We start from the raw sequence: 22,244 nt of genomic DNA, 5'->3' as shown, positions 1-22,244 counted from the left end.
TCTTTTCGATGCAGAAATTCATCATTTTTGAAATGCTTCACAACTTTCAATAAAAGGAAAACATTTTCAGGAGGAGAAAATGAATTTTACGATGACACATTCAATGTTCAAAGCGATGAGTCCGGCGGGGCTCTGTATGGTGAGGGAAATGCAACAATCGAATTGCATCGTTGTTCATTCAAAGAATGCTCATCAAAAATTTGTGCAGGAGCTGTTTCAATGATTGACTCAAATGGAATATTCGTTTCTGAAGATTGTCATGTTTGCGAGTGTTCGTCTCCAGGAGAAACAGGCGGATACAGATTACAAAGTATTGATTCGGGAATGATTACTACGACTTCAATTATGAATTGTTCATCAGAAAGCAAAACTTGTTTTTATATCCTTAATGTTGACAAAAACAACTTTGTTATATGTTCATGCATTTTCGACAATGCATGTTCAAATGCATACTCATCAGTTACTCACATCTTGTACGTTAGCACATTGATATTGATTTCTAACTGTTCGATACAGAATTGCAAGAGTGATAATTTGGCTCCTTGTATATTCCTCGCAGCTGAAGAAGAATTGAATAAACCTTCAATAAATATCAAATATTGCCTTTTCCATTACAATACAGCAAAAAATGATGCATTTGGATATGATATTCACATTGGGAATTTTCAACAGTGGAAGGAAATTGATAAAAACAATATTTCTGATTGTTATTCCACAAGTGCATCACCAAGAATCACAAGATGCAATGACGGATTCTATGAATGCACTGATATATCAGATCTGAGTTCGTGGATGAAAGACAATGAGAACAATCACCAAATAACAGCAGATTATTCAGCAGGGATTGATCATGAGCAGTGTGGTTTTGCCCCTTTGTGTCGTTCAATCAAATATTCTCTCGAAAGAACAACAAGCAATTCGAACAAGACACTGATCCTGCGACCAAGTGTGTTCAAGGAAGAACAAATTTCAATTTCTTCCAGCGATTTCAGTGTTTGTGGACTGTCAAAGAATGAATGTGTTGTACAATCAGCATCATCATTGGAGCCAGTCTTTGATGTTTTGTCTGGAACCTTTTGTGTTCAGAAAGTGACAATGCTTCAAGGGAATGCAGAGAGTGGGGAAAGCATGCCATTTGTGGTGATGGATGGAGATGGATCGTTGACAATGGAGGAATGCGAAATATCATCAGTTGACAGTAAATTGCAGCTTGAAGTGTCTTTCATGTGCATATTTGGAGGAAATGTGGAATTGTCGGGAGTTGGAATTGCTGGCATGAATTTCTTGTCCAACAGTCTCAGTTCATTCAATGCAAATCGGTCTGGATCAGTGTTGCATGTGGTGAGCACAAACTTCACGTCGATTCAAAGGCTGTCAGGAAGTGGTGGAATAATTGAGAGATATGATGCATCCTCTGGGAGTGTTGTTGTTGAAAACTGCCATTTTGAGAATGTGTCAGCAGGAAAAGATGGAGGTGGTCTGGCGATGAGCGGAGAATGGAAAGGAGAGTTGATTGTGAATGGAACATCGATATTTGAGGGATGCTGTGCAGGAAGTCTTGAAGAAAAGTGGAGAGGAGGAGGGATGTTTATAAGTGCTGATTCGATGGAATCTGAATTCACCATTTGTGAAAATGTGATGTTTTCTGAAGAAAACCCGAATATCGCTTTTTATGGAAGTGATGTGTTTGTTAATTGCGGAAAGGGTATTTTGTTGGAGCAAAAAGTGAATTCTGCCTCATTTGAATTCTTGGATCCACAAGAGATTCAGGGAGATGTGTTGAAGTTGAGTGGAAGTGAGGATGGGACATCATTGCCAGTTATTCCATTGTGCGCGTATTTGTGTGATCTCGAACCTCCCATTTCAATTGACGAAAGAAGAGGCATTGATCATTCGCATTGTGGATATTCCGTTTTCTGCTGTTCAACAATCGACTTCTGCATTCGTGAGCGAGTGAACGAGTCAGTGAATTCGATGGAAGTGATATCGTCAACATCGATCAAGAATCCATTTGTTGTTCCGTTGTTTCCAACATCTCAAATATCAATTTCTTCTTCACCATCATCATCTTCTTCGAGCCAATATCCCTTGGTGAATGTTGGCTTGACTGACAATATCTCCACTGACTGCCACAATGTTATTCAGTGTTCTGGAAGCTTTTCTCTGTCTTTCTTATCTTTTGCTCTTCCTTGTATTCTTCCTTCTTCAATATCGTCGATTATTCAGTCAACAATCTTTCTCTCTTTGAACAATATTTCGATTGCATTTTCAGTTGATAATATTGTGAGCTCTGTGGTATTTTCATTGATTCATGTGAGTGGAGGTGAATTGGAGCTCACGGGATTGGTTGTTTCTGAGGATGTCACTTTCACAGCACTTTCGCCAATCAACGTGAACGGAGCATCGCGGGTGGCAGTTGAGGGATGCACATTGACAGAGATGACACACGAGGGAGGAAGCGGAGGATGCATGTCAGTGGAAACGAGTGGTGGAGGATCCATTTCGATCAAGAACACGAACATATCATCAAAGTGCAAAAACGAAGAAGGACTCAGAGGGGGAGGGCTGATGATATCAGTTGGAAGTGGAGGAAGTTTGGAAATGAAAAATGTGAATTTGTCTGAATGTGAAGTGCCAACAGAGGATAGAGAGGATGGAGGAAGAGGAATGGGAGGAGGGATGTTTGTTGAACTTCCTGATCAAATTGGATCATTTGTGCTTGAAGGAATGATATTTGAGGGGTGCAACGGTTGGAAAGGGAAGGATGTGTTTGTGTCAGGATGGGATCTGAGAGAAGTTGTGAACAAAGATCATTTCAAATGGGAGATGAGTTCAGAGGAGTTGGAATCATTGGATGGGCTATGTGGATGGGAAAGGATAACAACGAGAGAAGAATATGTGATTCCGTTGGTTGTGTATTTGTGGTCAAATTGGAGTGGGAATGGATTTGTTTCGAAAGAGAAAGGAGGAGACTTCAGTGGATGTGGATATTCAGAAGCACCATGCTCCTCGGTTGACCACATGATCAAAATGCGATTATCTCCAGTTGCTTTGGAGAAGTCGATCATCAAAGTGGAAGGATCGACCTCACTCAAACATTCAGTTTCCTTGGTTCCTTCAAAACCGTCTGATGAGAACCGGCCTTTGATTTCAGTTGAAGGAGGTGGTGAGGCTGTGCACTTGTTTATTTCTGATGATGGAGATTCCTCGGATGATGGCTCGCTGATCTCCAACTCGGTGAATGCTTCCTTTTCAAACATAATAATCGATCTTCCGAGCAGATGTGAGTTCCACAAATCATTGATCCGGTCTGTGTATTCGGTGTCTTTCTCTCTTTGCAGGTTCATTCCATCTGATTCATTATCTCCTTTTTCTTCATTGTGTGTGCTTGACATTGTGGAAGGGGATGTCTCCCTGGAGCACTGTGCACTTGTGACTTTGTCTCTTTCAAGCCCATTTCTGCGACTATCAGCCATTTTCCATTCTGTTCATATGCATAACACATCATTCACAAATTCATCAATTTCTTCTGGCAGTTTCATTTCTATTTTCCCCTCTGAACTCCGGCCAAATCAATTTGTTTCAGGAGACTCACCTGATTTGCCAGTGAATTCTCCGTCAATGAACATATCATCTGTCACAGTCGAGAATGTTTCGAGAACTGAGAAAGGATCAGTATTTTTGGATGTGGATGAGTTTGTTGGATTGAAGTGTGGAATGGAGAATTGCACGTTCTGGAACTGTCTCAGCCGACAAAGCAACAGAGGAGGAGGGTTGATGATGCACATGAAGAATGAGGAGTCGAGCCTGGGAGTGAAAAACAGCACATTTGTGTTGTGCACTTGCTCTGAGATCGCAGGGAGAGGAGGAGGGATGATGCTGGACTTTTGTGATCCAGATGCTCCTTTTCAAGCCCCTTGCCAGCCTCTTCTCCTTCATGTTGCGAATGTTCAATTCATGATGAACAATGCATTCATGGGGAAGGATGTGTTTGTCAAATGCTATTCGATCGGTGAGCAGATCAACGAAACACTTTTTGCTCTTGACTTTTCACAACCCTCGCTGCGCATGAACACATCGATATGTGGGAGCGACTTGACACATTCAGACATCGATCTCATCCCACTGATCACATTTCTGTACACGCCGCAGGTGTTTGTGTCGATGGAGTTTGAAGACAGCAACCAGTGTGGGAAACAGGACAATCCGTGCAGAAGTGTGTCGCATGGAGTGAGACATGTGCAAGTTGGGTTGTTCAATGCAATCTGTGTTGATTCATCAACCGTGGTTGTTGAGCCGACAGTCATCAGCGATCTCACGCTGAAGTCAATCATCAAACAGCAATCAGCAATTCATTTCAATTCATCGATTGAAGTGAAGCCTGAAGGGTCGTGGATTGTGTTGTTTGAAAACGAGTGTTTGGTTGAAGACTGTTTGTTTTCATTTGATGAGTTTTTCTCAGCAGAACACATCACAATTTTGGAGCAATTGAATGGTTCGTTAACATTTTCGAACTGCACTTTGCAATCTTCATCTGTTGAGTTCGCTATCAATTCGAGCCTTATTGTGATTGAAGGAGGAGTATTTGAGATGGAAAAGAGCTCAATAAATGCAATCAGCACAATTTATCAGTTATTCTTCTTCAAAAGTGGGTCGATTGCAACTATAAATCAGATCAAGATTTCAGAAATAAAAACAACAGAAAGTGAGATATTAGTTGAATCAGGTGCATCAGTTAATATCTCGCAACTGACTGCATCTAATATCAAGCTGTGTGGAGAAAACTATATTTGTTTGACAAGAGAGAAGAAGCAGAACAGCAATAGAGAAGAAGACGATGAAAAAAGAGTTTTGTTGTGTGTGAGCATTTCAACGATGTCAAACATCACCAGCAACAACATGAACTCTCATGTGATTGAAGCAATCAGCGAAAAATCAAAATGTGAATTGTTGAATTGTTCGTTTGAAAGATGTTTCACGCCATCTGAGAAAGGGAGCTTGGTTGAAATATCGATGGGTGCATATCTCTCTTTGGAGCTGTGCAAACTGGTTGGATGTGAAAATGATCTTCAGAGTGGAAAAAAGGCAGAAGAAGAAGAAATGTGCAGATGGAATGGATCAGTTGTTGATATCGCCAAGGGCTATTCGATAATGAAAGATACAACAATCTCAAATACAGCCAAAGGTGGAATAACAATGAGTGGAGGAAGCGTAATTATTGATAAAGGAGAATTTATGAACAACAATCCCTCAATTGAAGGATATCCATCATTGAGAAGGAATATCATCTGTTCTGATTCTGGATCTTTGAAAGTGATGAGTTTGAAAGGAGGAGATGGATTGAAGGATAGCACTTCTCTTTGGATATTGAATGAAGGGTGCAGTTTTGAAGGAATTGTTTCAGAAAGGGATTCATCGTTCTTCATTCCTGTATTGGAGAGTGTGGAAGCAAAAGAAGAGGCGAATAGAATGAAGCTGACATTTAAAGGATCGCTTCTTATTCCATGCAATTTGTTATTCTCAGTTGTGAGGAGAAAAGGAGAAGAGAAGGAGATTGAAAAATACGATTTTGATTCAAGTGGGTTTTTGTCAGAAAGAGAAGTTGAAGGAAGTGTGGCAAAAGATCTTATCAGCAGCTGTGGAAATGATGTTGAGGTGAGTGTGCGTATTTTATTTGGGAATGAAGAATCTCCTTCATCAACACAGACATTTATTCTGATGAACAGAAGTGAGGATGAACAAAAAGGTGATGAAAAAGTGTTTGAAGGAGAGGAAAAAATTGAATGGGGAGTTGTTGCATTTATTGGGTGCATTGTTGTTCTGGTGATTTTTGTTGGTTTGTTTGTTGTGGTGGTTGTGCTTCTGCGAAAGAAACTGAGAGAATCAGAAAAGACAGTTGAGAAAGAGAGAATGGAAAACGCGCAGATTATGGGGAAGATAGAGAGGAGAAGAAGGGAAAACAGCGGAGGGAGCTTTGAGATGAGTGACATGCCATCTACACTGCTGGAAGGGATGACAAGCCAAATTCCACTTCTCATTGACAACGACGAAGATCTTCCAGAGCCTCCTTCGATGAGCAATGAAGAGCTGAATGAAAATGATCTTCCAGATTTGGAATCGCCATTGCCATTTTCTGAAGATGTTTCAGTTTGTGGAGTTTCACAATCTCATTCATTTAATGTGATATCAGCAAAGAAACCATTTCACGAGAAGGAGAAAAAGAATCTGAAAACACTTCATTTGGTGATTCATTCAGTGCAAGGTGGTTTCACATTGGGAACAAGAGCGATGGATGTTGTTGATGGGAAGGAAGTCGTGAAAACAGTGGCAGAACTATTTGAGCATTTGATATCAATTGGAGACGAAAGAGTGGAAATGATGGCTAGACAGTTGTGCCCTTATACTATCTTTGTTGAAGAAGAAACAAATGAAATATTTGTTTTAACAAAAGAACTGGAGGATGAAAAGCAGAAGGAAGAAATGAAGCGATGGAAGGCACCTGAAGCGGGAGATGAGGGAATTGAAAAGGCAGTTGTTTTTTCACTTGGACTGATTCTGCATGAGATGTCAATAGGGGAAGTGCCTTTGAGTGAATGCAATGCAGAAGAAGCGCAGGAAATGATAAGGGATGGGGTGCGACCCCTGACAGAAGAAATTGAAGGAGAAGAAAAATTGGTTGAGGTGATAGAAAAGATGTGGGCAGATGAGCCAAATGAAAGGCTTTCATTGATCGAAGTTATAAAGTTATTGGACGAATTATTGGAAGATTTTTAACATTTTCAAAAATAAATATTGTAATAATTTTATCTTAACATTTTTTTATTCAGAATTATAAAAATGATGTCCAAAAAGATCAGAAAAGTGATTTTTTTCAAAAAATCTTTTGTCCCATATTAATTTATTAGATGAAATAGTTTTATGATTTCGAGTTTTATTGGAAAATATCTTGAAGTATTCACAATAATATGCTTAACATTATATATTAATTTGTTTTCATGAAAAATTAGCCATTTTTGCTTCATTATAATTCGAAAACAGTTGATATAAGTATTTTATCTGGAAAAGCTGTAATACAGGATGCAGGTTAAAATTATTTGAAACATCAATTTTAAACACTAATGCTTTTCCGAAATAAACTTTTTAATAGAGATTAACTGTGAATACATTACAAAGCTTCTCAATATTCCATTTTTTTTGGAATGTGCAAAATGTAGCAGAATTTTTGTGAGGGTTTGAGTTTGTAAAGGAAAATAAAAAATAACTTACGTATTTCTTTTATATCGATAGCTTCCCTTGACTTCATTTGAACATGAGCCGGTTCTTGTCTCAATAGAGCATGTTGATGCATTTGCTTCGTTAGAGCCTCCACCAGATCCTCGAGAAGAATCTGAAATTCTAAAGCCTGAAGTTTTGTCTAGAGTGATTAAAGATAGAATGAAAACCGAAAAACGAGAAATAAAACGAATGAAAAGAAAAGAAAAAGAATATAAAGAACAAAAACAAAAGAATAAAGTAGATAAAGAATTAAACAACAGTAGCACATCTGAAACTCTTGATATTACAGAGGAATCAAAGCAGATTTTATTATCAACCAATCTACCCGATTTTATTAACAAAATTTTAATAAATGTTAGATTGGAGATAAAAAATCTCAAAATATCAGTTAGAATGCCGTCACCTGCATCAAACCGTTTTTCACAACTTCCAACTGCACTTCCGAAAACATGGGCCGTAATTTTCGAAATGAAAGATATTTGGCTTTATTCAACTGATCCAAATTGGAATGTGTGCAAAAAGTTAACAAAATGAAAATATTTTGAAAAAATAAATCAAATAGAATTATGCATTTTGATTATTTATTGTTTTTCTTTGAACTTTCCTGCAATTCTAAATCTTTTGTTTCATTATTTATCCGTTTTATGAAATTTCCCCGTTCGATAACATCAGCTTTCTGATATATCAACTGCCGAAAAATGGAATCAAAGGAAAATTGAGAAATTTCATCGAAAGGAATTGCTTGTCTCTTCAATATCCGCATCGCTTGTTCAGATGAGGTATTCACAATATTGATAGACATTTATTTATTTATTTATCTTTATTTGTTTATTTCTTATAAAAAAATGAAATAATGTAATATTGACATAAACATTTCAGATACAGACAAATATCACACGAAGAAGAGAAAGAAGCTGAAAAAGAAGGAAGAAACTCCCTTTGGCCACAGTTCGGCCCGCTGTTTGAGCCAATTGATGGAGGCATTCCACTTATTCCTTCGTTTCCAATGAAAGTGAGAGTATGACAGACTTTTTTTTAACTTTCAGTGGTTTTGCTTTCAAAGAGAATTTGCTGATTTTCGAATAAACTTTATGAGTTTTAACTTAATTTTTTTTCATTTCATAAATAATTTGATAAACATTTTATTTTCATTTTTCATTTTTCATTTTTCATTTTTCATTTATTTATTTATTTCTTTGCTTTTCTTTCTTTTCCTTTCATTTTCATTTCCTTTAAAAAAACTCTAATTTTTAGTTCCTCTTCACCAACAACACACAACTCCGCAGCATAACTTCGATTCAGATGAGTGTTTTGTTTGGCTCGTTGAACATTCCACTCACGTTGCGCACCGCCAGAACGATGCTGAAGTGGCTGGGGAAGCTTGTGGATGTGTTGGAAGCAGCAGGAAACAAGAGAAAGAAAGCGAATGAAATGCAAAAAATTGAAAAGGGCAGCGAAAATGATGAAGCAAATGGACATCAAAACAGGGCAGATGATGAAAAAGACGTGAAAGAGAAGAGAAGAGAAGAGAGTGGAGATTCGAATGAATGCAAAACAGAGACAGAGAATGAGTCTGATCAACAAGCAGAAAGTTCTCTTTTGCAGCCGACTTCTTCTTCCTCTACTTCTTCCTCTGTTGTTTCTTCGTTATTTTCCACTTTTTCTTTCAATTTTCTGTCGGCTTCTATTTTTTTCAATGCACTTCGTGTGTCTCTTTCTTGGGACCATCGCAAGCGCTCCTCGTTTCAAAGCATGTCTGCTGTTCAGCCTGTTCATTTGCTTCATCGCAAGCCACTCAACTTTTCAGCAATGACTTTTCCGTCTTCAGCAACTGTTGCTAATCATTCACATCAATCGTCTTTTTATGAAGCAGACTCAAAAGCAGTCTCTTCTTCTTCTTCTTCTTTGTTATCATCATCATCATCAGCGAGCTTTCGACAAACTATTTCAGTTCCATTGGAAGTGTTTGATTCTGTTCCTTTCTCTCCTTTTGTTCTATTTGACATGCAGCACATCCATTTGGCAGTTTCCCTCACAAAAGATAATCATTCGTTACCAGCAAAAATGCTGAAAAGAGAAGAAGAGATGGAGAAAAGCATTTATCAGATTGCAAAAGAAGAAGAAAAAGAGGAAAAAGAAAAGAAAAGCAGAAGCAATGCAGTTGAGTTAGAGAATGGCATTGAAGCCAATAAGAACATTAACAGCAGACAAACGACTGACGAAACGTGGAATTTGCCTAATTCTACCGGAGAATTAACGATAAACAGGCAATCTTCCACACAAACATGCCAATTACTTCAATCATCGTGCCTGCCATCTTCATCGTATCCTCGTTTTCAGTCAGAATCTTCAAAGTTCAATCAGATCAACTCAACATTGACTGTTTATTCAACAAGCATAAACAACCTTTTCCACCAGAAAAAATCGAAACGCTCAAATTCATCAAAAAATGATTTTTATTCTTCGTTGTCGCGAAATCATCTTCTTTCATCACATCCCTCTTTCTCTCCTCTTCCCCCCTCGCTTTCTTCCTCTTATCCTTTGAATCCATCATCATCCATTTATTCCTTGCCTTTCCCCCTCCTTCCACATTCCTCTGCCCGAACAAGGCTTATTCTGCAGCGTGCGTTTAATCCACTTCCACTTCTCTGTCTAAGCACAGACGCTCCTTCACTCAGAAACAGAAGACTAAGATGGATTCAGCTGAGGCATGCACAGATGGCGAGAGAGGGGAAACTGGGGAAGGAGGAAGAGGAAGAAGAGAGGGAGAGAGAGAAAGAGAGAGGAAGAGAAAGAGAGAAGGAGACAGAATGGCTGAAAATGCGTGAAAAGGATTTGAAGAAGAAAGCAGCAAGCGAAAAGAAAGGAAAAGAAGGAAGCAGAGAAGAAGAAGCCGAAGCAGAAGAAGAAATGTTCAAAAATGGGGGAAGTGGAGGGAACGAAGGAGAAAAATCACATTTGTTGTTCTCATCGATTGATCCAATGGATGTGATTGCGCTTGATGATGATGACGACTTTGTAGATAAACTGGATGATTTGATGGGAAAACAGAAGAAAGATAAAAAGAAAATTGGCAAAGAAAAGAAAAGAAAAGAAAGAAGTGCAAAAGAAGGAGGAAATATTCCATTTATTATGGAGAATGCAAATGGATTGAGAACTAGCAAGTCATTCTATGATTATAACGAGGATTCATCTGGAAGTGTTTCTTCTTCCTCTCTCACATCTCAATCATATTCCCTTTCTGATTCTTCATCCTACTCTTCCTCCTCATCACCCTTTTCCCCTTCTTTTCCGTCTTCCTCTTCTTCCTCTTTCCAGCATCACCGTGCCCCTCCTCCTTCTGCTTTTGATCCATCAACATCTCCTCGTCTCCAGCCAGGCGAAGAGTGGATGGCTGTTGGCGTGTCTTTTGTGGTGGGGTCTGTCAAAGTAGAGCATTCTGCAAGAACAAGAGAAGACTTTGCAAAGAAATGCGAAGCGATGAAGAGAAGGTACAAGGACGCAGTAGAGCTGAGGGTGCTGCTGGAGGAGAAGGAGAAAGAGGAAGAGAGGGAAAAAATGAATATGGAGCTGTGGGAGAGCGAAAGCTCATTTGCCACGTGGAACAAGAACAAAGCGAAGGACGGGTGTGTTGTGCTTCCGACTTATGTTGTGGAGCTGCCGAAGGAAAGAAGCAGAGAAGGAGAAAGAATGGAAGACAACAACAGAAGTGGGGGTGAAGAGGAAGATAGTTATGTTACTGTTCTTACAACTTCATTGGCTTCTTCTGCTTCTGCTTCTTCTTCAAATAACATGAGTTTAAATACAAATCAGATAGAATATTCAGAAAATTCTGCTTCTTCTCTTTCTTTTCAGCCTTCATCATCATCGTCTTCGTCATCATCTTCTTCCTCCTCTGCTTCTTCCACTTCTTATTTGCTTTTCAAAGATTCTCTCCCTCGAAACGAGCGAATAAAGCAGCTACGAGCAAAGCTTGGCATTCCACCTGAATTAATCAGCGAGTCTTCAGATGCACGGCTGATGGCTGAGCTGAAGGAGAGGTTGATGTCTTTTGTGTATTCTGCAGACTTTCTCTTTGAAAGTGCTGAAGATGAGCTGCATCCAAATGCCTGCCTTGTGCCTTCTGTGAGGCCGACTTTGACAAATTCGATTATTCGGACAAGAAGGAAGGAGATGCAGAAGCAGAGGAAAGAGGAGGAAAGGGAGGAGAAGAGGAGGAGAAAAGCGATGTTGAGAGAGATGAAGAGAGGAAGAGGAGAAGAAGATGATGAAAGAAATGAAGAAGAAGAGGAAGAGGAAGAAGAGGAAGAAGAGGATGATGAATTTGACGAGAATGGAAATAAAATTACAAGCAAAAATTCATCTGATTGTTATGAAGAAACAACTGATGAAAGTGTGGAGAATGAAAAGGAAATAAGAAGCGCTAAAGCAAAAATGGACGAGCTGATTTCAAATATCACTTCTTCATCGTCATCATCTTCTTCTTCTTCAAATTCCTCTTCTTCATCTTTAAAAGAAGCCAAGAATTCTTCTCCTCCTCTTTTCATTGGCCAAAGTGGAGTCGTCTTTCTTTGGCCAACATCTCTTCCTCTGCAGCAGCCGAATTACGAGGAAATTCACAAAAAGGAGAAGAAATGGAAAGAAAGAAGAAGAGAAAGGAGAAAACGAGAATTGGAAGAGAGAAGAAGGATGCTGATGAAATTTGTGGATGAAGAAAAAGAAAAAGAAAAAGAAAAGAAAAATGAATCATTAATACAAAACAACAAAAGTGGAAGAGAAAACGAAAACGAAAACGAAAAAGGGAAAGAGAAAGAAAAAGAGAAAAAGAAAGAAGAAAAGAAAGAAGTCACGAAGACTGAAACAATAACAGAGCTATCAGAAACAGGAGCAGTTAAGCGCATCACACAAATAACAACAGTTACAACCACCACAACAACAGTCATAGAAAACAATGAAGGAAAAGAAGAGAATGAGAAAGGCAATGAAACAATGCAATTTCGTTCATCATCGTCATCATCGTCATCATCATCATCTTCTTCTTCTTCTCTTCTTGAACAAACAGATAGTTCATGTTTATCTCATAACAATCAACATCAACAACAAGGCATCCTTTCAGTGCCCATTTCACGCAAAATTCATATGCAACCTTCGTTTTCTTCATTCAACTCTTCTTCTTCCTCTTCCTCCTCTTCCTCCTCTTCTTCTCATTCAAGTCTTGATATCTGCAGCTCAAAAAGGAAAGAATGCGGAAGATCTAGATCTCCCTTTTTCTCTCCTTTCCCCTTTTCTCCTTATTTCTCCTATTCCTCTTTGTATTCACTCAGCTTCAAAGAACAGAACAGAAGACTGAAATTCCATAAGAACTCAAACAACCCTCTTGTCAGCCAGCTGCAGCAGCCACAGCCAATTCAATCTCCATTTGCAGAGGAAGAGCTCAAAAGGATCTTTGCATCACCTGCTTATCGTCTTGATCTGATGACTCCTTTGACTCCAATTCCTCGTTTTGGGCTGACGAGGAATGCAGTGGTGAGTTTGGTGAGTGAGAGGAGGAGGAAAAGAGAGAAAGAAAGGAAAGAAGGAAGAGAAATAAAGAAGAGGAAGATGATGATTTTGAATGGAAACAGATTGAAAGAAGGAGAGAAAGGTTTTGATGATGATGGAGTTGAAGTTTTGTCTGGCAGTTCAGATGCAAACGATGAAGAGCTGAGGCGAGCAATGAAGCGATTTCGCGTTGTGGAGGTAGAAAACAACAAGAATTGTCAGTCAATTTATCGAAAAATGCATTCCACCCTTTCAGCTTATGGAGAAGAAAGAGGGAGACTCATGTTGAATGTATCTGAAGACACAGAAGATGCAGAAGACAGAGAAGAAGTCGAAGAAGAGCTGAAGCAGACTTTTCCTTGCTTCTCTTCCTCTGCTGTCCCTTTGCCAGCCTCCCGCCCTGCACTTTCGCTCACACTCGAAATACACAGGAGAACGAAGCTTTTGGCCGTTCTGGCTGAGGTGAGTGAAGATAGCGACTTTAACAGCAAAAATTCAACCAGCAAGAAAAGAGGCCGAGAGAGAGGAAAGAAGAGCTATGCGAATTCTTCCATTGATTCGCCGGTTTTCTCAGCATCTTTGCGGCCATACACACCTGCTCCTTCAGCTACACCTGCTCTTTCTTCCTCAGCATCTACGCCAATCATTGCCACTACGCCAAGGCTTTTGATGACTCCTGCTCCATCAGCTTCTCCTTCTCTGTCTCCTGAAATGAACAGACATTCATCGTCTTCTTCTTCATTGTCGTTATCTTCTTCTTCTTCCTCTTTATCTTCTTCAAATTCATCAGATCGTGTGTATTTGGTGTATGATTCTTCAATCAGCTGCCAGCTGTCGTGTTTCATTCAGCCATTCCATCTTCTGCTTCCAGCGTGTCTTGTCGCTGAAACACTGGATTATTCGCTTTCTTCATTGAATGTCGAGAAAGAGATGGAAAATGACAGCAAAGATGATGATGCTAATGATAACAGAGAGAAAGAAGCTGAGAAAAGGGAGAATGAGGAAAAGGGAAGAAGCGAAGCAATAGCGACTGTTAGAGAAACAGAAATTGAAAATCAGAAAGACATAAAGTTTTTGGGTGAAAAAGCAAATAATAATAACAACAACAAAGAAGATACATTAACTCCATCGCCGTTGAATTTGGATAGCGAAATGCTTGATTCGTATACAATTGTGGAAGAAAATGGAAATGAAATGACTGAACAAACATCAGCTTCTGTTCATTCTTTGATGAAGCACCAAAACGGAGGATTGGAAGAGACAGGAAATTCAAAGCTTAAAAAACAGATTGAAGACAAGCAAATGAATAGTGAAAAAGAGAGAAATGACATGTGTGAAAAAAATGATAATGAAAATCAGACATTTTCCAAGAAGAGAACAGAAGAAGAGAAGAAGAAGAAGAAGAAGAAGAAAATGGAGATATCATCAGCCTTTCTGCCTTCGTTGCTGAATGAAATCCAACGTGGAATAATGTTTATGAAGGAAGAGGACGTTTTGATCGAACTTTCTGATGCTTTGATTGTGATGCCAATTATGAATTATCCAAAAGTTGATGAGATGAAAAAACAGGAGGCGAAAATGAAAAAAGAAGAAAAAGAAAAAGAAAAAGAACAATTTGAGAGCAATCAAACAAAAGAAAGACATTCAACGCATCTTTCATCAATTTCCTCCATATTTGGAAGAAGTCTTTCATCTTCTTCTTTTTCTTCTGCTTTCTCTTCTTCTCTTTTATCTTCATCATCATTATCTTCTTCTTCTTCTTCTTTATATCAAAATTCCAGTTTAACAGCAAATTTAGCTCCACTTTTGGTTATTCACATCGGCCCAGTTGTTGTCACAGGGCCTGTCTCATCTTCCGAAAGAGAGCGAAAAGAAGAAGCGAAAAGGAAAAGAGAAGAAAAGAAAAATGCGAAAAATCAGAAGAAGAAACGAGGAATTATTGGTGAAAATTTGCTAGTTGAAAAAAGAGAAAAGGAAGGTCTTATCAGAAACTATGCAACGCCTCATCCGCTGAGCATTGTGCATTTTGAAGGCAAAGACGTGCCGACTTCGATTTCTGCTGCTATTTCTGCAACTTTCGATGCATTATCTCCATCACCATCTTCTTCTTCTTTTTCCTCTTCCTCTTCTTCTTCCTCTTCTTCTTCCTTCTCTTCTTCAAACAAAGATAAATTTACTAATTATAAGTTTAATCCATCATCTTTGGACCAATATTCACTTGAAAGCAATTCATCAAGAGCTCTTCAAAGGAATTCCACACCACATTTGAGCTTATCAGCGTTGTCACAGCCTTTGCCCACTGATTCTTCTGCTATTTCATCTTCTTCTGCATCTTTGTCTGTCAATTCTCATTCGTTGGCTTTCTCCCCATCTTCTCCCTCTTCTCCCTCTCCTTTTTCTTCCTTCTCTAACTTCATTAATACCCCTTCACTTTACTCTTCTTCTTCTTCTTCTCCTTCCTCTTCCTCTTCTCCTTCTTCATTCATTTTATCTCGCGTTCTTCTCGACGGCTTGTTTGTTGCTGTTTATCTGCCCATCCGCCATCGCTGGCAGATGCTGCTGAAGCACTCAGCATTCCAAATGAACGTCGCTTCTGACTTCTTTGCAAACAACACACAGCCAAAGCTCTCCTCTTCTGATGCTGTGAGAATAACAAACAGAATTTTGAATGAGAAGAAGAGCTTTTCCATTCCTGTTGAGAATTGCTCGTCTTCTTCTCCAGCTTTTCTGCGCAGTTCATTGACAACTCCTAATCTCACAGGAGAAATGAATGGAAAAAACAAAATGTCTCCATTGATTGTGCGTTCGCCTTCTCCTTCACTTACTCTTTCTTATTCACCTTCTTTGCCTTCTTTCTCACATCACTCGCCAGCAGTTCGTTCTCAATCACCTCTTTCATCATCATCATCGTCTTCTTCATTATCTTCTTCTTCTTCTAATGCTTCCTCCATCTTTCTTTCTCATCCTTCTCATCCTTTCTCTTCTCCACACGAACAAACATCTGCACACTTCATACAAGCACCTTCACCTGTTAGCTCTCCTTTAGCTTCTCCGATGGTTCCTTCTTCTTCTTCTTATTCTCCGTCACTTCATCCATCACTAACTCCTTCTCCTTCACTAACTCCTTCTCCTTCTCCTTTTCAATCTCCGTCTCCTTCTTCTTCGCCCTCCTTCTGCTCCTCTCCCTCACCTTTCTCCAGTTCACACCGAAAGATTCCGCTTTCACTTGCTCCTTCGTCTATCAGTCTCGACGTCTCGTCCACCCCAATTGAATTCAGCCTCTGCCGTTCTCTTTATTCAGTACTCACTTCGATGCTGGCTACGCTTTCGTCGTTTTTGAGTGTGTACAAACAGATGGCAATAGAGAAATCTTCTTCGGCTTTTCCTCAGAAAATGCTAAAGGACATTTTGAACAAGCTAAGGAAGGCGAAAAAGGATGGAAAGGATGGGAAAGCCAAAATGAAAGAGAAAGAGAAAGAGAAAACAAGATTGAATGAAAGTGGGAAAAGCAATGAAAATGGACGAATGACCGAAAGTGAAATGTTTGAGAGGATGGTGAATGAAGAAAAGATTCGTCTGCTTAGCGAGAAAAAGATATCTCCAATGATGATTCCGCTGCTATCTGCGAACGAATCTTTGTTCAAAGCAAAAGGACAAAGGGGAGAAGTTACATGCCCAGAAACACAGTTTTCGCCTCAACCATTGTCTCCTTCTTCATCTTCTTCTTCCTCTTCTTCTTCTTCTTCTTCTTCTTCTTCTTCTTCCTCTTCTTCTTCTTCTTCTTCTTCTTCTTCTTCCTCTTCTTCTTCCCAATCATCATCATTTACAACATCACCTTCTCCTTCGCTTCATTCCTCTTCTGATATTTCTACTTCCTCAACATCATCTTCATCATTAGCACCATCAAATCATCCTCTGTTCTCCTTCGCCATCCACATCAACATCCCTTCTTTGTCTTTGTCACTTTCTTCTTCTTATTCCTGGCTCACTCGCATTCATCGCCTTGTGTCTGAATCGCCTCCTATCAAGCTGCCTGGGACTGCTGCAAAAGAGCATTGGAAGAGGCAGCTGCTGAACTTGGCAAACAAAATAGCGACGGAGGAGGAGGTGCCCCTTATGAAGAGGACGAAGAATATGACTGAGGTGTGTGTGAAAGGCTCTTTTTTGTGATTATTTGTGGTTGTTTGAGTTGGAATCTGAGTGAATGGATGTGCACATTTTTATTTTTTGGTAATTAAAATTTTGGATGTTTTGAAATTGTAATGTTGATTTGAAATTATGAGCAATGAAAACGATCGGATTTTAAGAATTTTTAAGATGAATGCTTTATTTTAATTAAGATTTTGAGAAATAAAATAATTCTCAATATTTATTTTGGATATTTGACCCATTTTTAATCTTTTATATCATTAATTTATTTTTGAACTCCTTTTTCTTCTTTCTTCTACTTTTTTTTTAACTCAGTTGCCTTTCTTTGCTGTTCAACTTAACGGAATCAAAGTTAAGATGGAGCCTGGGAGGTTTCTGTATAAGCCTTCACTTCCTTCCATTGAGCGCAATAGTGTTCCTTCTGGCCAGCAAATATCAAATCTTTACGCTGATTGCATGGACCGTGTGGTGTGCTTGCAAGAAGACAATAATGCTGTAAATGAATTCTGCTCTTCTTTGCTTGAGAAAGATGAGGAAGAAAACGAACGTATCGAAGAAGCTGGAGTTAGTTGGGAAAGAGAAAGAGATTTAGAATGCAATGAAACACAAGCAACTGATATCCCAACTTCTTCGAATGGTCCTCTTCAGACTCATTTAACCACACTTTCATCGTCATCAGCGTCATCTTCTTCCTTTTCTTTCGCTTCTTCTGATCTGCTTCTTCCTGTTCTTCCTTGGAAGCTGCTGCATATTTCAGGCTCTGTCGATTCAATGGATGTTTTAACACCTCTTTTGCAGTCAGAACTTGGAGATCGCAAAGTTCTTTCAAAGAAAAAAGAAAAAATGTCTTTTGGATTTGATAAGGAGATTAAGGGTCCCAAAAGAAAAGAATGTGAAGAGGAACTTGATAAAGAGAAAAAATCTAGCAAATCTCAAAGCGATTGTAAGTCAAATGAGAAATTCAGTTCCTTGTCTCTTCCTTTGTCTTCTTTGCAGTATTTTTCGGATCCGATGATAGTCTTTGATGTGCATGCGCCCACAAAACCCCCGCCAGGAATTGAAAAGCATCGAACGCATTCATTTGAGTATCCGTTCCAAACGTGGCTGAATGCAGAATTACGAAGAAGATATTTGGAAAATGAAAGAGAAAAAGCGGAGAAAGAGAGAAAGATTAGAGAAGAAATGGAAAGAATTAGAGAAGAAAATGTAGAAAGAATAAAAGAAGAAGAAGAAGAAGAGAAGGAAAATGAATGGGAAGGAAATGCCTATCAAGAAGATGAGAGAGGGGTGTTTAACATGAGGGCTGAAGATTTTGACAATCCAAACCAAAGAAGCAGAATTGAATCTCACAAAGCCAAAAAGTCATATTCAGATGAAATATTAGAAAGTGAAGAAGATTGGATATATTCAGGCAGCAATCATAGAAAAGATGATAGAGAAATATCGTTCGGGAAATCTGACATTCTTCCATCATCATCTCCTTTATCTGTTGATTCCGCTTCCTCTGATTATGTTTCAACTGATTCTTTTGTTGGACCGATTAATACTTCGAATATTGACAAAAATAACTGCGTGCAATTGGAAAATTCTTTTCATTTTCCCGCATCTGCAAATCTCAAACAAAATAATCCTCTTTTTTCATCTTTGTATGTTTCATTCCTCACCGAGCTTCTTAAGCACAGGTATCCTTTTTATTACTCGAAACTGTCGCATCCAAGCCCTTGTAGTTCTTCTGCACAAGAATTAGCATCCGAGCCTTCTTCAAACAATCAAAAAGATTCAAGCAAGTGCGCCTCATTTCAATCTCCTTCTTTGTATTTGACTTCAACTTCACTTATTCCACACATTCAACAATATCCGAACCTCACACGCTTCTCCACCGAACAGCAAGATCCTTCTTCAGCGTTCTCTTCGCTTTCTCCCTCAGAAATAGATTATTTTTCGTTTCTTCTTCAGTCAATCTTTCTTCCGCCTGTTTGCATCGATATCACTTTCCAGCACAGCATCATCCAAATAACTCGTGCGCTGCCTTCCATTTTGCAGCTTCTGCTTTTCTTTATCTTTCCGATGGTGTTGCATGATCATGTGCATGCAAACTTATTTATACGAGGGAAAATGGATGATGCAAGCATTATTCTGGGAGATGTTAAGGATGAAAAAAACGATGGATTGAAAAAGAACATGGTTACAGAAAAACAAAATGAAAGTTTAGAATTGTCGAACGAATCGCAACTTTCTGAGTTATCTTCAATACCAATGGAATTAACAGAAATTGTTGACAATTCAGTGCTTTCTTCATCTGTATCATCATCAACTTCTTCTTCTTCTTCTTCTTCGCTTGTGCTTGTTGATATGAACAATACATCTGCCATTATTGCGTTAAACGATCCACTTATGTATGACTTAGGAATAAATGCTGTTGCGGAGCTGAAAGGAAGGATCATTCCCAACTGGAAAAGGCACAAAAATAAGTGTCTTTCATTCTTTCCAAGAAAGCAAGAAAATTTTCATGAAGAGGTTAATTGTTCAAATAGCAAAGACAGAAATTATGAATTTTTGCAATTAAATGAAAATGAAAAAGCGAAGTGTGGTCTTTCAACAAGTTTTGCAGGACAAAATCAATACTTCTTGACTCCTTTTAAATTGAAGATGGATGGTGTGTTTGCACTTCCATTCAGAGGTTTCTATCCACTCAATCAGATCAAGTCAACATTTCCTTTCGAGCGACTGACTGCCTCTCTGTCGCATCCTGAACAAACGCATACACATCAGCTGCAGTTGCCTTCAGGGATGTTACCTCTACTACAGGTGCATTTGCCTTCGCAGTCATTTGGGCAACCGCTTCTTCCTTTGATGCACAGCGGAGCAGGATTGATGAGCATCTTTTGGACAGCTTTTAGAAGCGGATGGACCGGATCGCGGTATATGTCAAAGAGGATATCAGATAAAGAGAAAGAAATATCAGAGAAAGAAAAACAATATAAAATAGCAAATATAAGTTTAATGGAAACAAATTCAGTGAACGCAAATACAAAAAAAATTTATGAAAGGAATCATTACTGCATGAGCAAACAGGATAAAGAAAGCAAGAACGAGAAAAAAGAGGATGAAATTGATGTGGACGAGGAGCTACAGTTGGTGTTATTGAAATATGCTGAAGTTATTCCTGCGTATCAACCGAACGATTGCATTTATTCAACTTTCCCTCCATTGTTAAGCAGAGAAGAAGGAGCACTTTTTGATGTCACTGAAAGGGGAGACAAAAATTGCAAAGGAAAGGAACAAGACATAGAAAATTCCGGAGAAGAATTTAAAGAAGCTGAAAATAATAAAACATCACTCGTGACTTCTAAGGAAAACATTGAAAAGATTACAATGACGAACGAAGTATCTTTCTCGGAAGGCATTAACATGCCATTTCCACTCATCTCATTATCGAAAGCTGATAACAAAAAGAATTTCAACGAAGAAGAATTTGATGAATCAAATGTTGAAATCGACTTGGATTGGACTCATTTCGAAGAAGAGTCTGGCGCAAAAATGCCATTTTCATCTTCACTTTTTGTGAATGGTAAAAACAACGATTCTAACGGTTACGCTTTCGAGCAGCCTGAACTTCTTCATTCTAAATTGGAAAGTTTTGCAACTGATTCAGAGATTGAAGCAGATGATTCATCGATGATTATTACTCATCAGAGAACTGTTTCAACTCCTAACACTGAAATATTATCATGTCCTTCATTTTATGTGAGCAGAGAAGCAATTGATATTATTCACAATGAAATTAACGCAGTCGAACTGGAAAACATTGAAAATATAAAAGAATTGGAAGCAATTGAAAAGGAAAAAAAGCCAAATGCTTCATTTCAATGATGAATAATCAAGTTTCAATAATTTTTCAAAGGGAAAAGAATTTTAATTTTAATTTTAATTTTAATTTTAATTTTTTTGAGTTATATGTAGATTTTAATTTTTGTTATTTATTATTATTTTTTTTGACAAACTTTTCACTAAAAATGAAAATGAGAATGAAAACATCCGTTGTTTGGTAATGAGATGGTTTTTCATTTTATTTTCCTTTTTTTTTTGGATGGTTGACGAAAAGAATGCTACATCAAAGATAAGGCAGCAATTAAAGAAATTTAGCATCAAAGAAAGAAAAGAATTCTCAAAACTGTGAAAATGATTTGGATTTTCAGATCAATAGAGTGATATCAAAAAATTGCTTTTCATCAACTAACAAGCAAGAACTTTCAAAAAATATATATTTTTGATTATCAATTATTAATGATGAATGTGAAATGAAATTTTGATAATCTCATCCATATCTTTTTTTTGCACAACATCGTTGTTAAAGTTATTTTCTTGACGTTAACAATATTCACAATTTCACTTATAAAAGTTCTCTATAATTTTGTGTTTGGCAAACAAATGTCTTTTTTCAATTTACGTTTCAAATCAGAATAATTGAAAAAGAAAGAAAAAGAATTAAAAAGAAAAGAAAAAAAGAAAAGAAATGGAAAAAAAGAAAAGAAGAAGAAGAAGAAGAAGAAATGAAAGAAAAGGCAAAAGTAATTAAAAAAAACAAATTTACTTGATATGTGACTTTTCTTTTTCATTTTTCTTTCATTCTTAATGTCCGCTTCATTCTTTGAGTATTATTTGATAACTTTTTTCGTTTCAAATTTTCTCTTGGTTTTGGTTATTTCAGCAAACTTCTCTATTTTATCTTCTTCTTTTTGTTCTGCTTTTTTCATATCAACTGAATATTCTATTTCATCAGGACTATTTTCTTTTTTAATTCATTTCTGTTCACTCAAATCACCCAGAAGCTTCTCATCATAAACAGCTTTTCAAAGAAGTCGAAACTGTTTACATGAACCTGAGATGCATATTCCGAAGTTACTGGAAGCTTCATGAGAATCAATCCAGATTTGTGTTGAAGAACGCCTGTGGTTGCGATAGTTTAATTCATGACAGCAGGTGAGATGGAAACTTGAATTTCTTGTGGCAGAATATTCAAAAGATATATTTTTTTATGATGATGTCAATGGACAAGTTGGTTCATTTTTTCATTTTTTGCTTTATTAAGAGAAGTGAAAAAATACCTCTGTGGAGTGGTTGGGTGGTTATGTGCAGAGAAAAATGAATACTTCAAAAGGTTAAATATTTTTCGAAAAAGTTCAATTTGAAAAATTCATGAATGATAAAAAATTGAATATTTTCATCAAATTCTGATTTCAGCTTAACAAATATCATCAGCATCGAAATAAAACTTC

The 22,244-nt window shown here is 38.0% G+C and overlaps 1 protein-coding gene across 1 annotated transcript; it reads left to right on the top strand.

The window, feature by feature from the left end:
* Nucleotides 1-445: 445 nt before the first annotated feature.
* MONOS_5497 (uncharacterized protein) lies at nt 446-21,472 on the top strand (the record flags this gene model as incomplete). The annotated part of the gene is made up of 10 exons (XM_067875649.1): nt 446-473; nt 623-3,174; nt 4,153-6,675; nt 7,008-7,083; nt 7,148-7,230; nt 7,288-7,785; nt 7,948-8,054; nt 8,155-8,293; nt 8,530-16,959; nt 17,281-21,472. The coding sequence occupies 10 exons, from the start codon at nt 446-448 to the stop codon at nt 20,836-20,838; spliced, it is 17,994 nt and encodes a 5,997-aa protein (XP_067721605.1). The 3' UTR covers nt 20,839-21,472.
* Between the last annotated feature and the right edge of the window lie 772 nt (nt 21,473-22,244).

The sequence above is a fragment of the Monocercomonoides exilis genome (genome assembly GCF_001643675.1).
Source record: "Monocercomonoides exilis strain PA203 chromosome Unknown scaffold46-794033, whole genome shotgun sequence".
Lineage (NCBI taxonomy): Eukaryota > Preaxostyla > Oxymonadida > Polymastigidae > Monocercomonoides > Monocercomonoides exilis.
The sequence above is the reverse complement of the archived record's forward strand: the minus strand, read 5'-3'. Positions and strand labels throughout refer to the sequence as shown.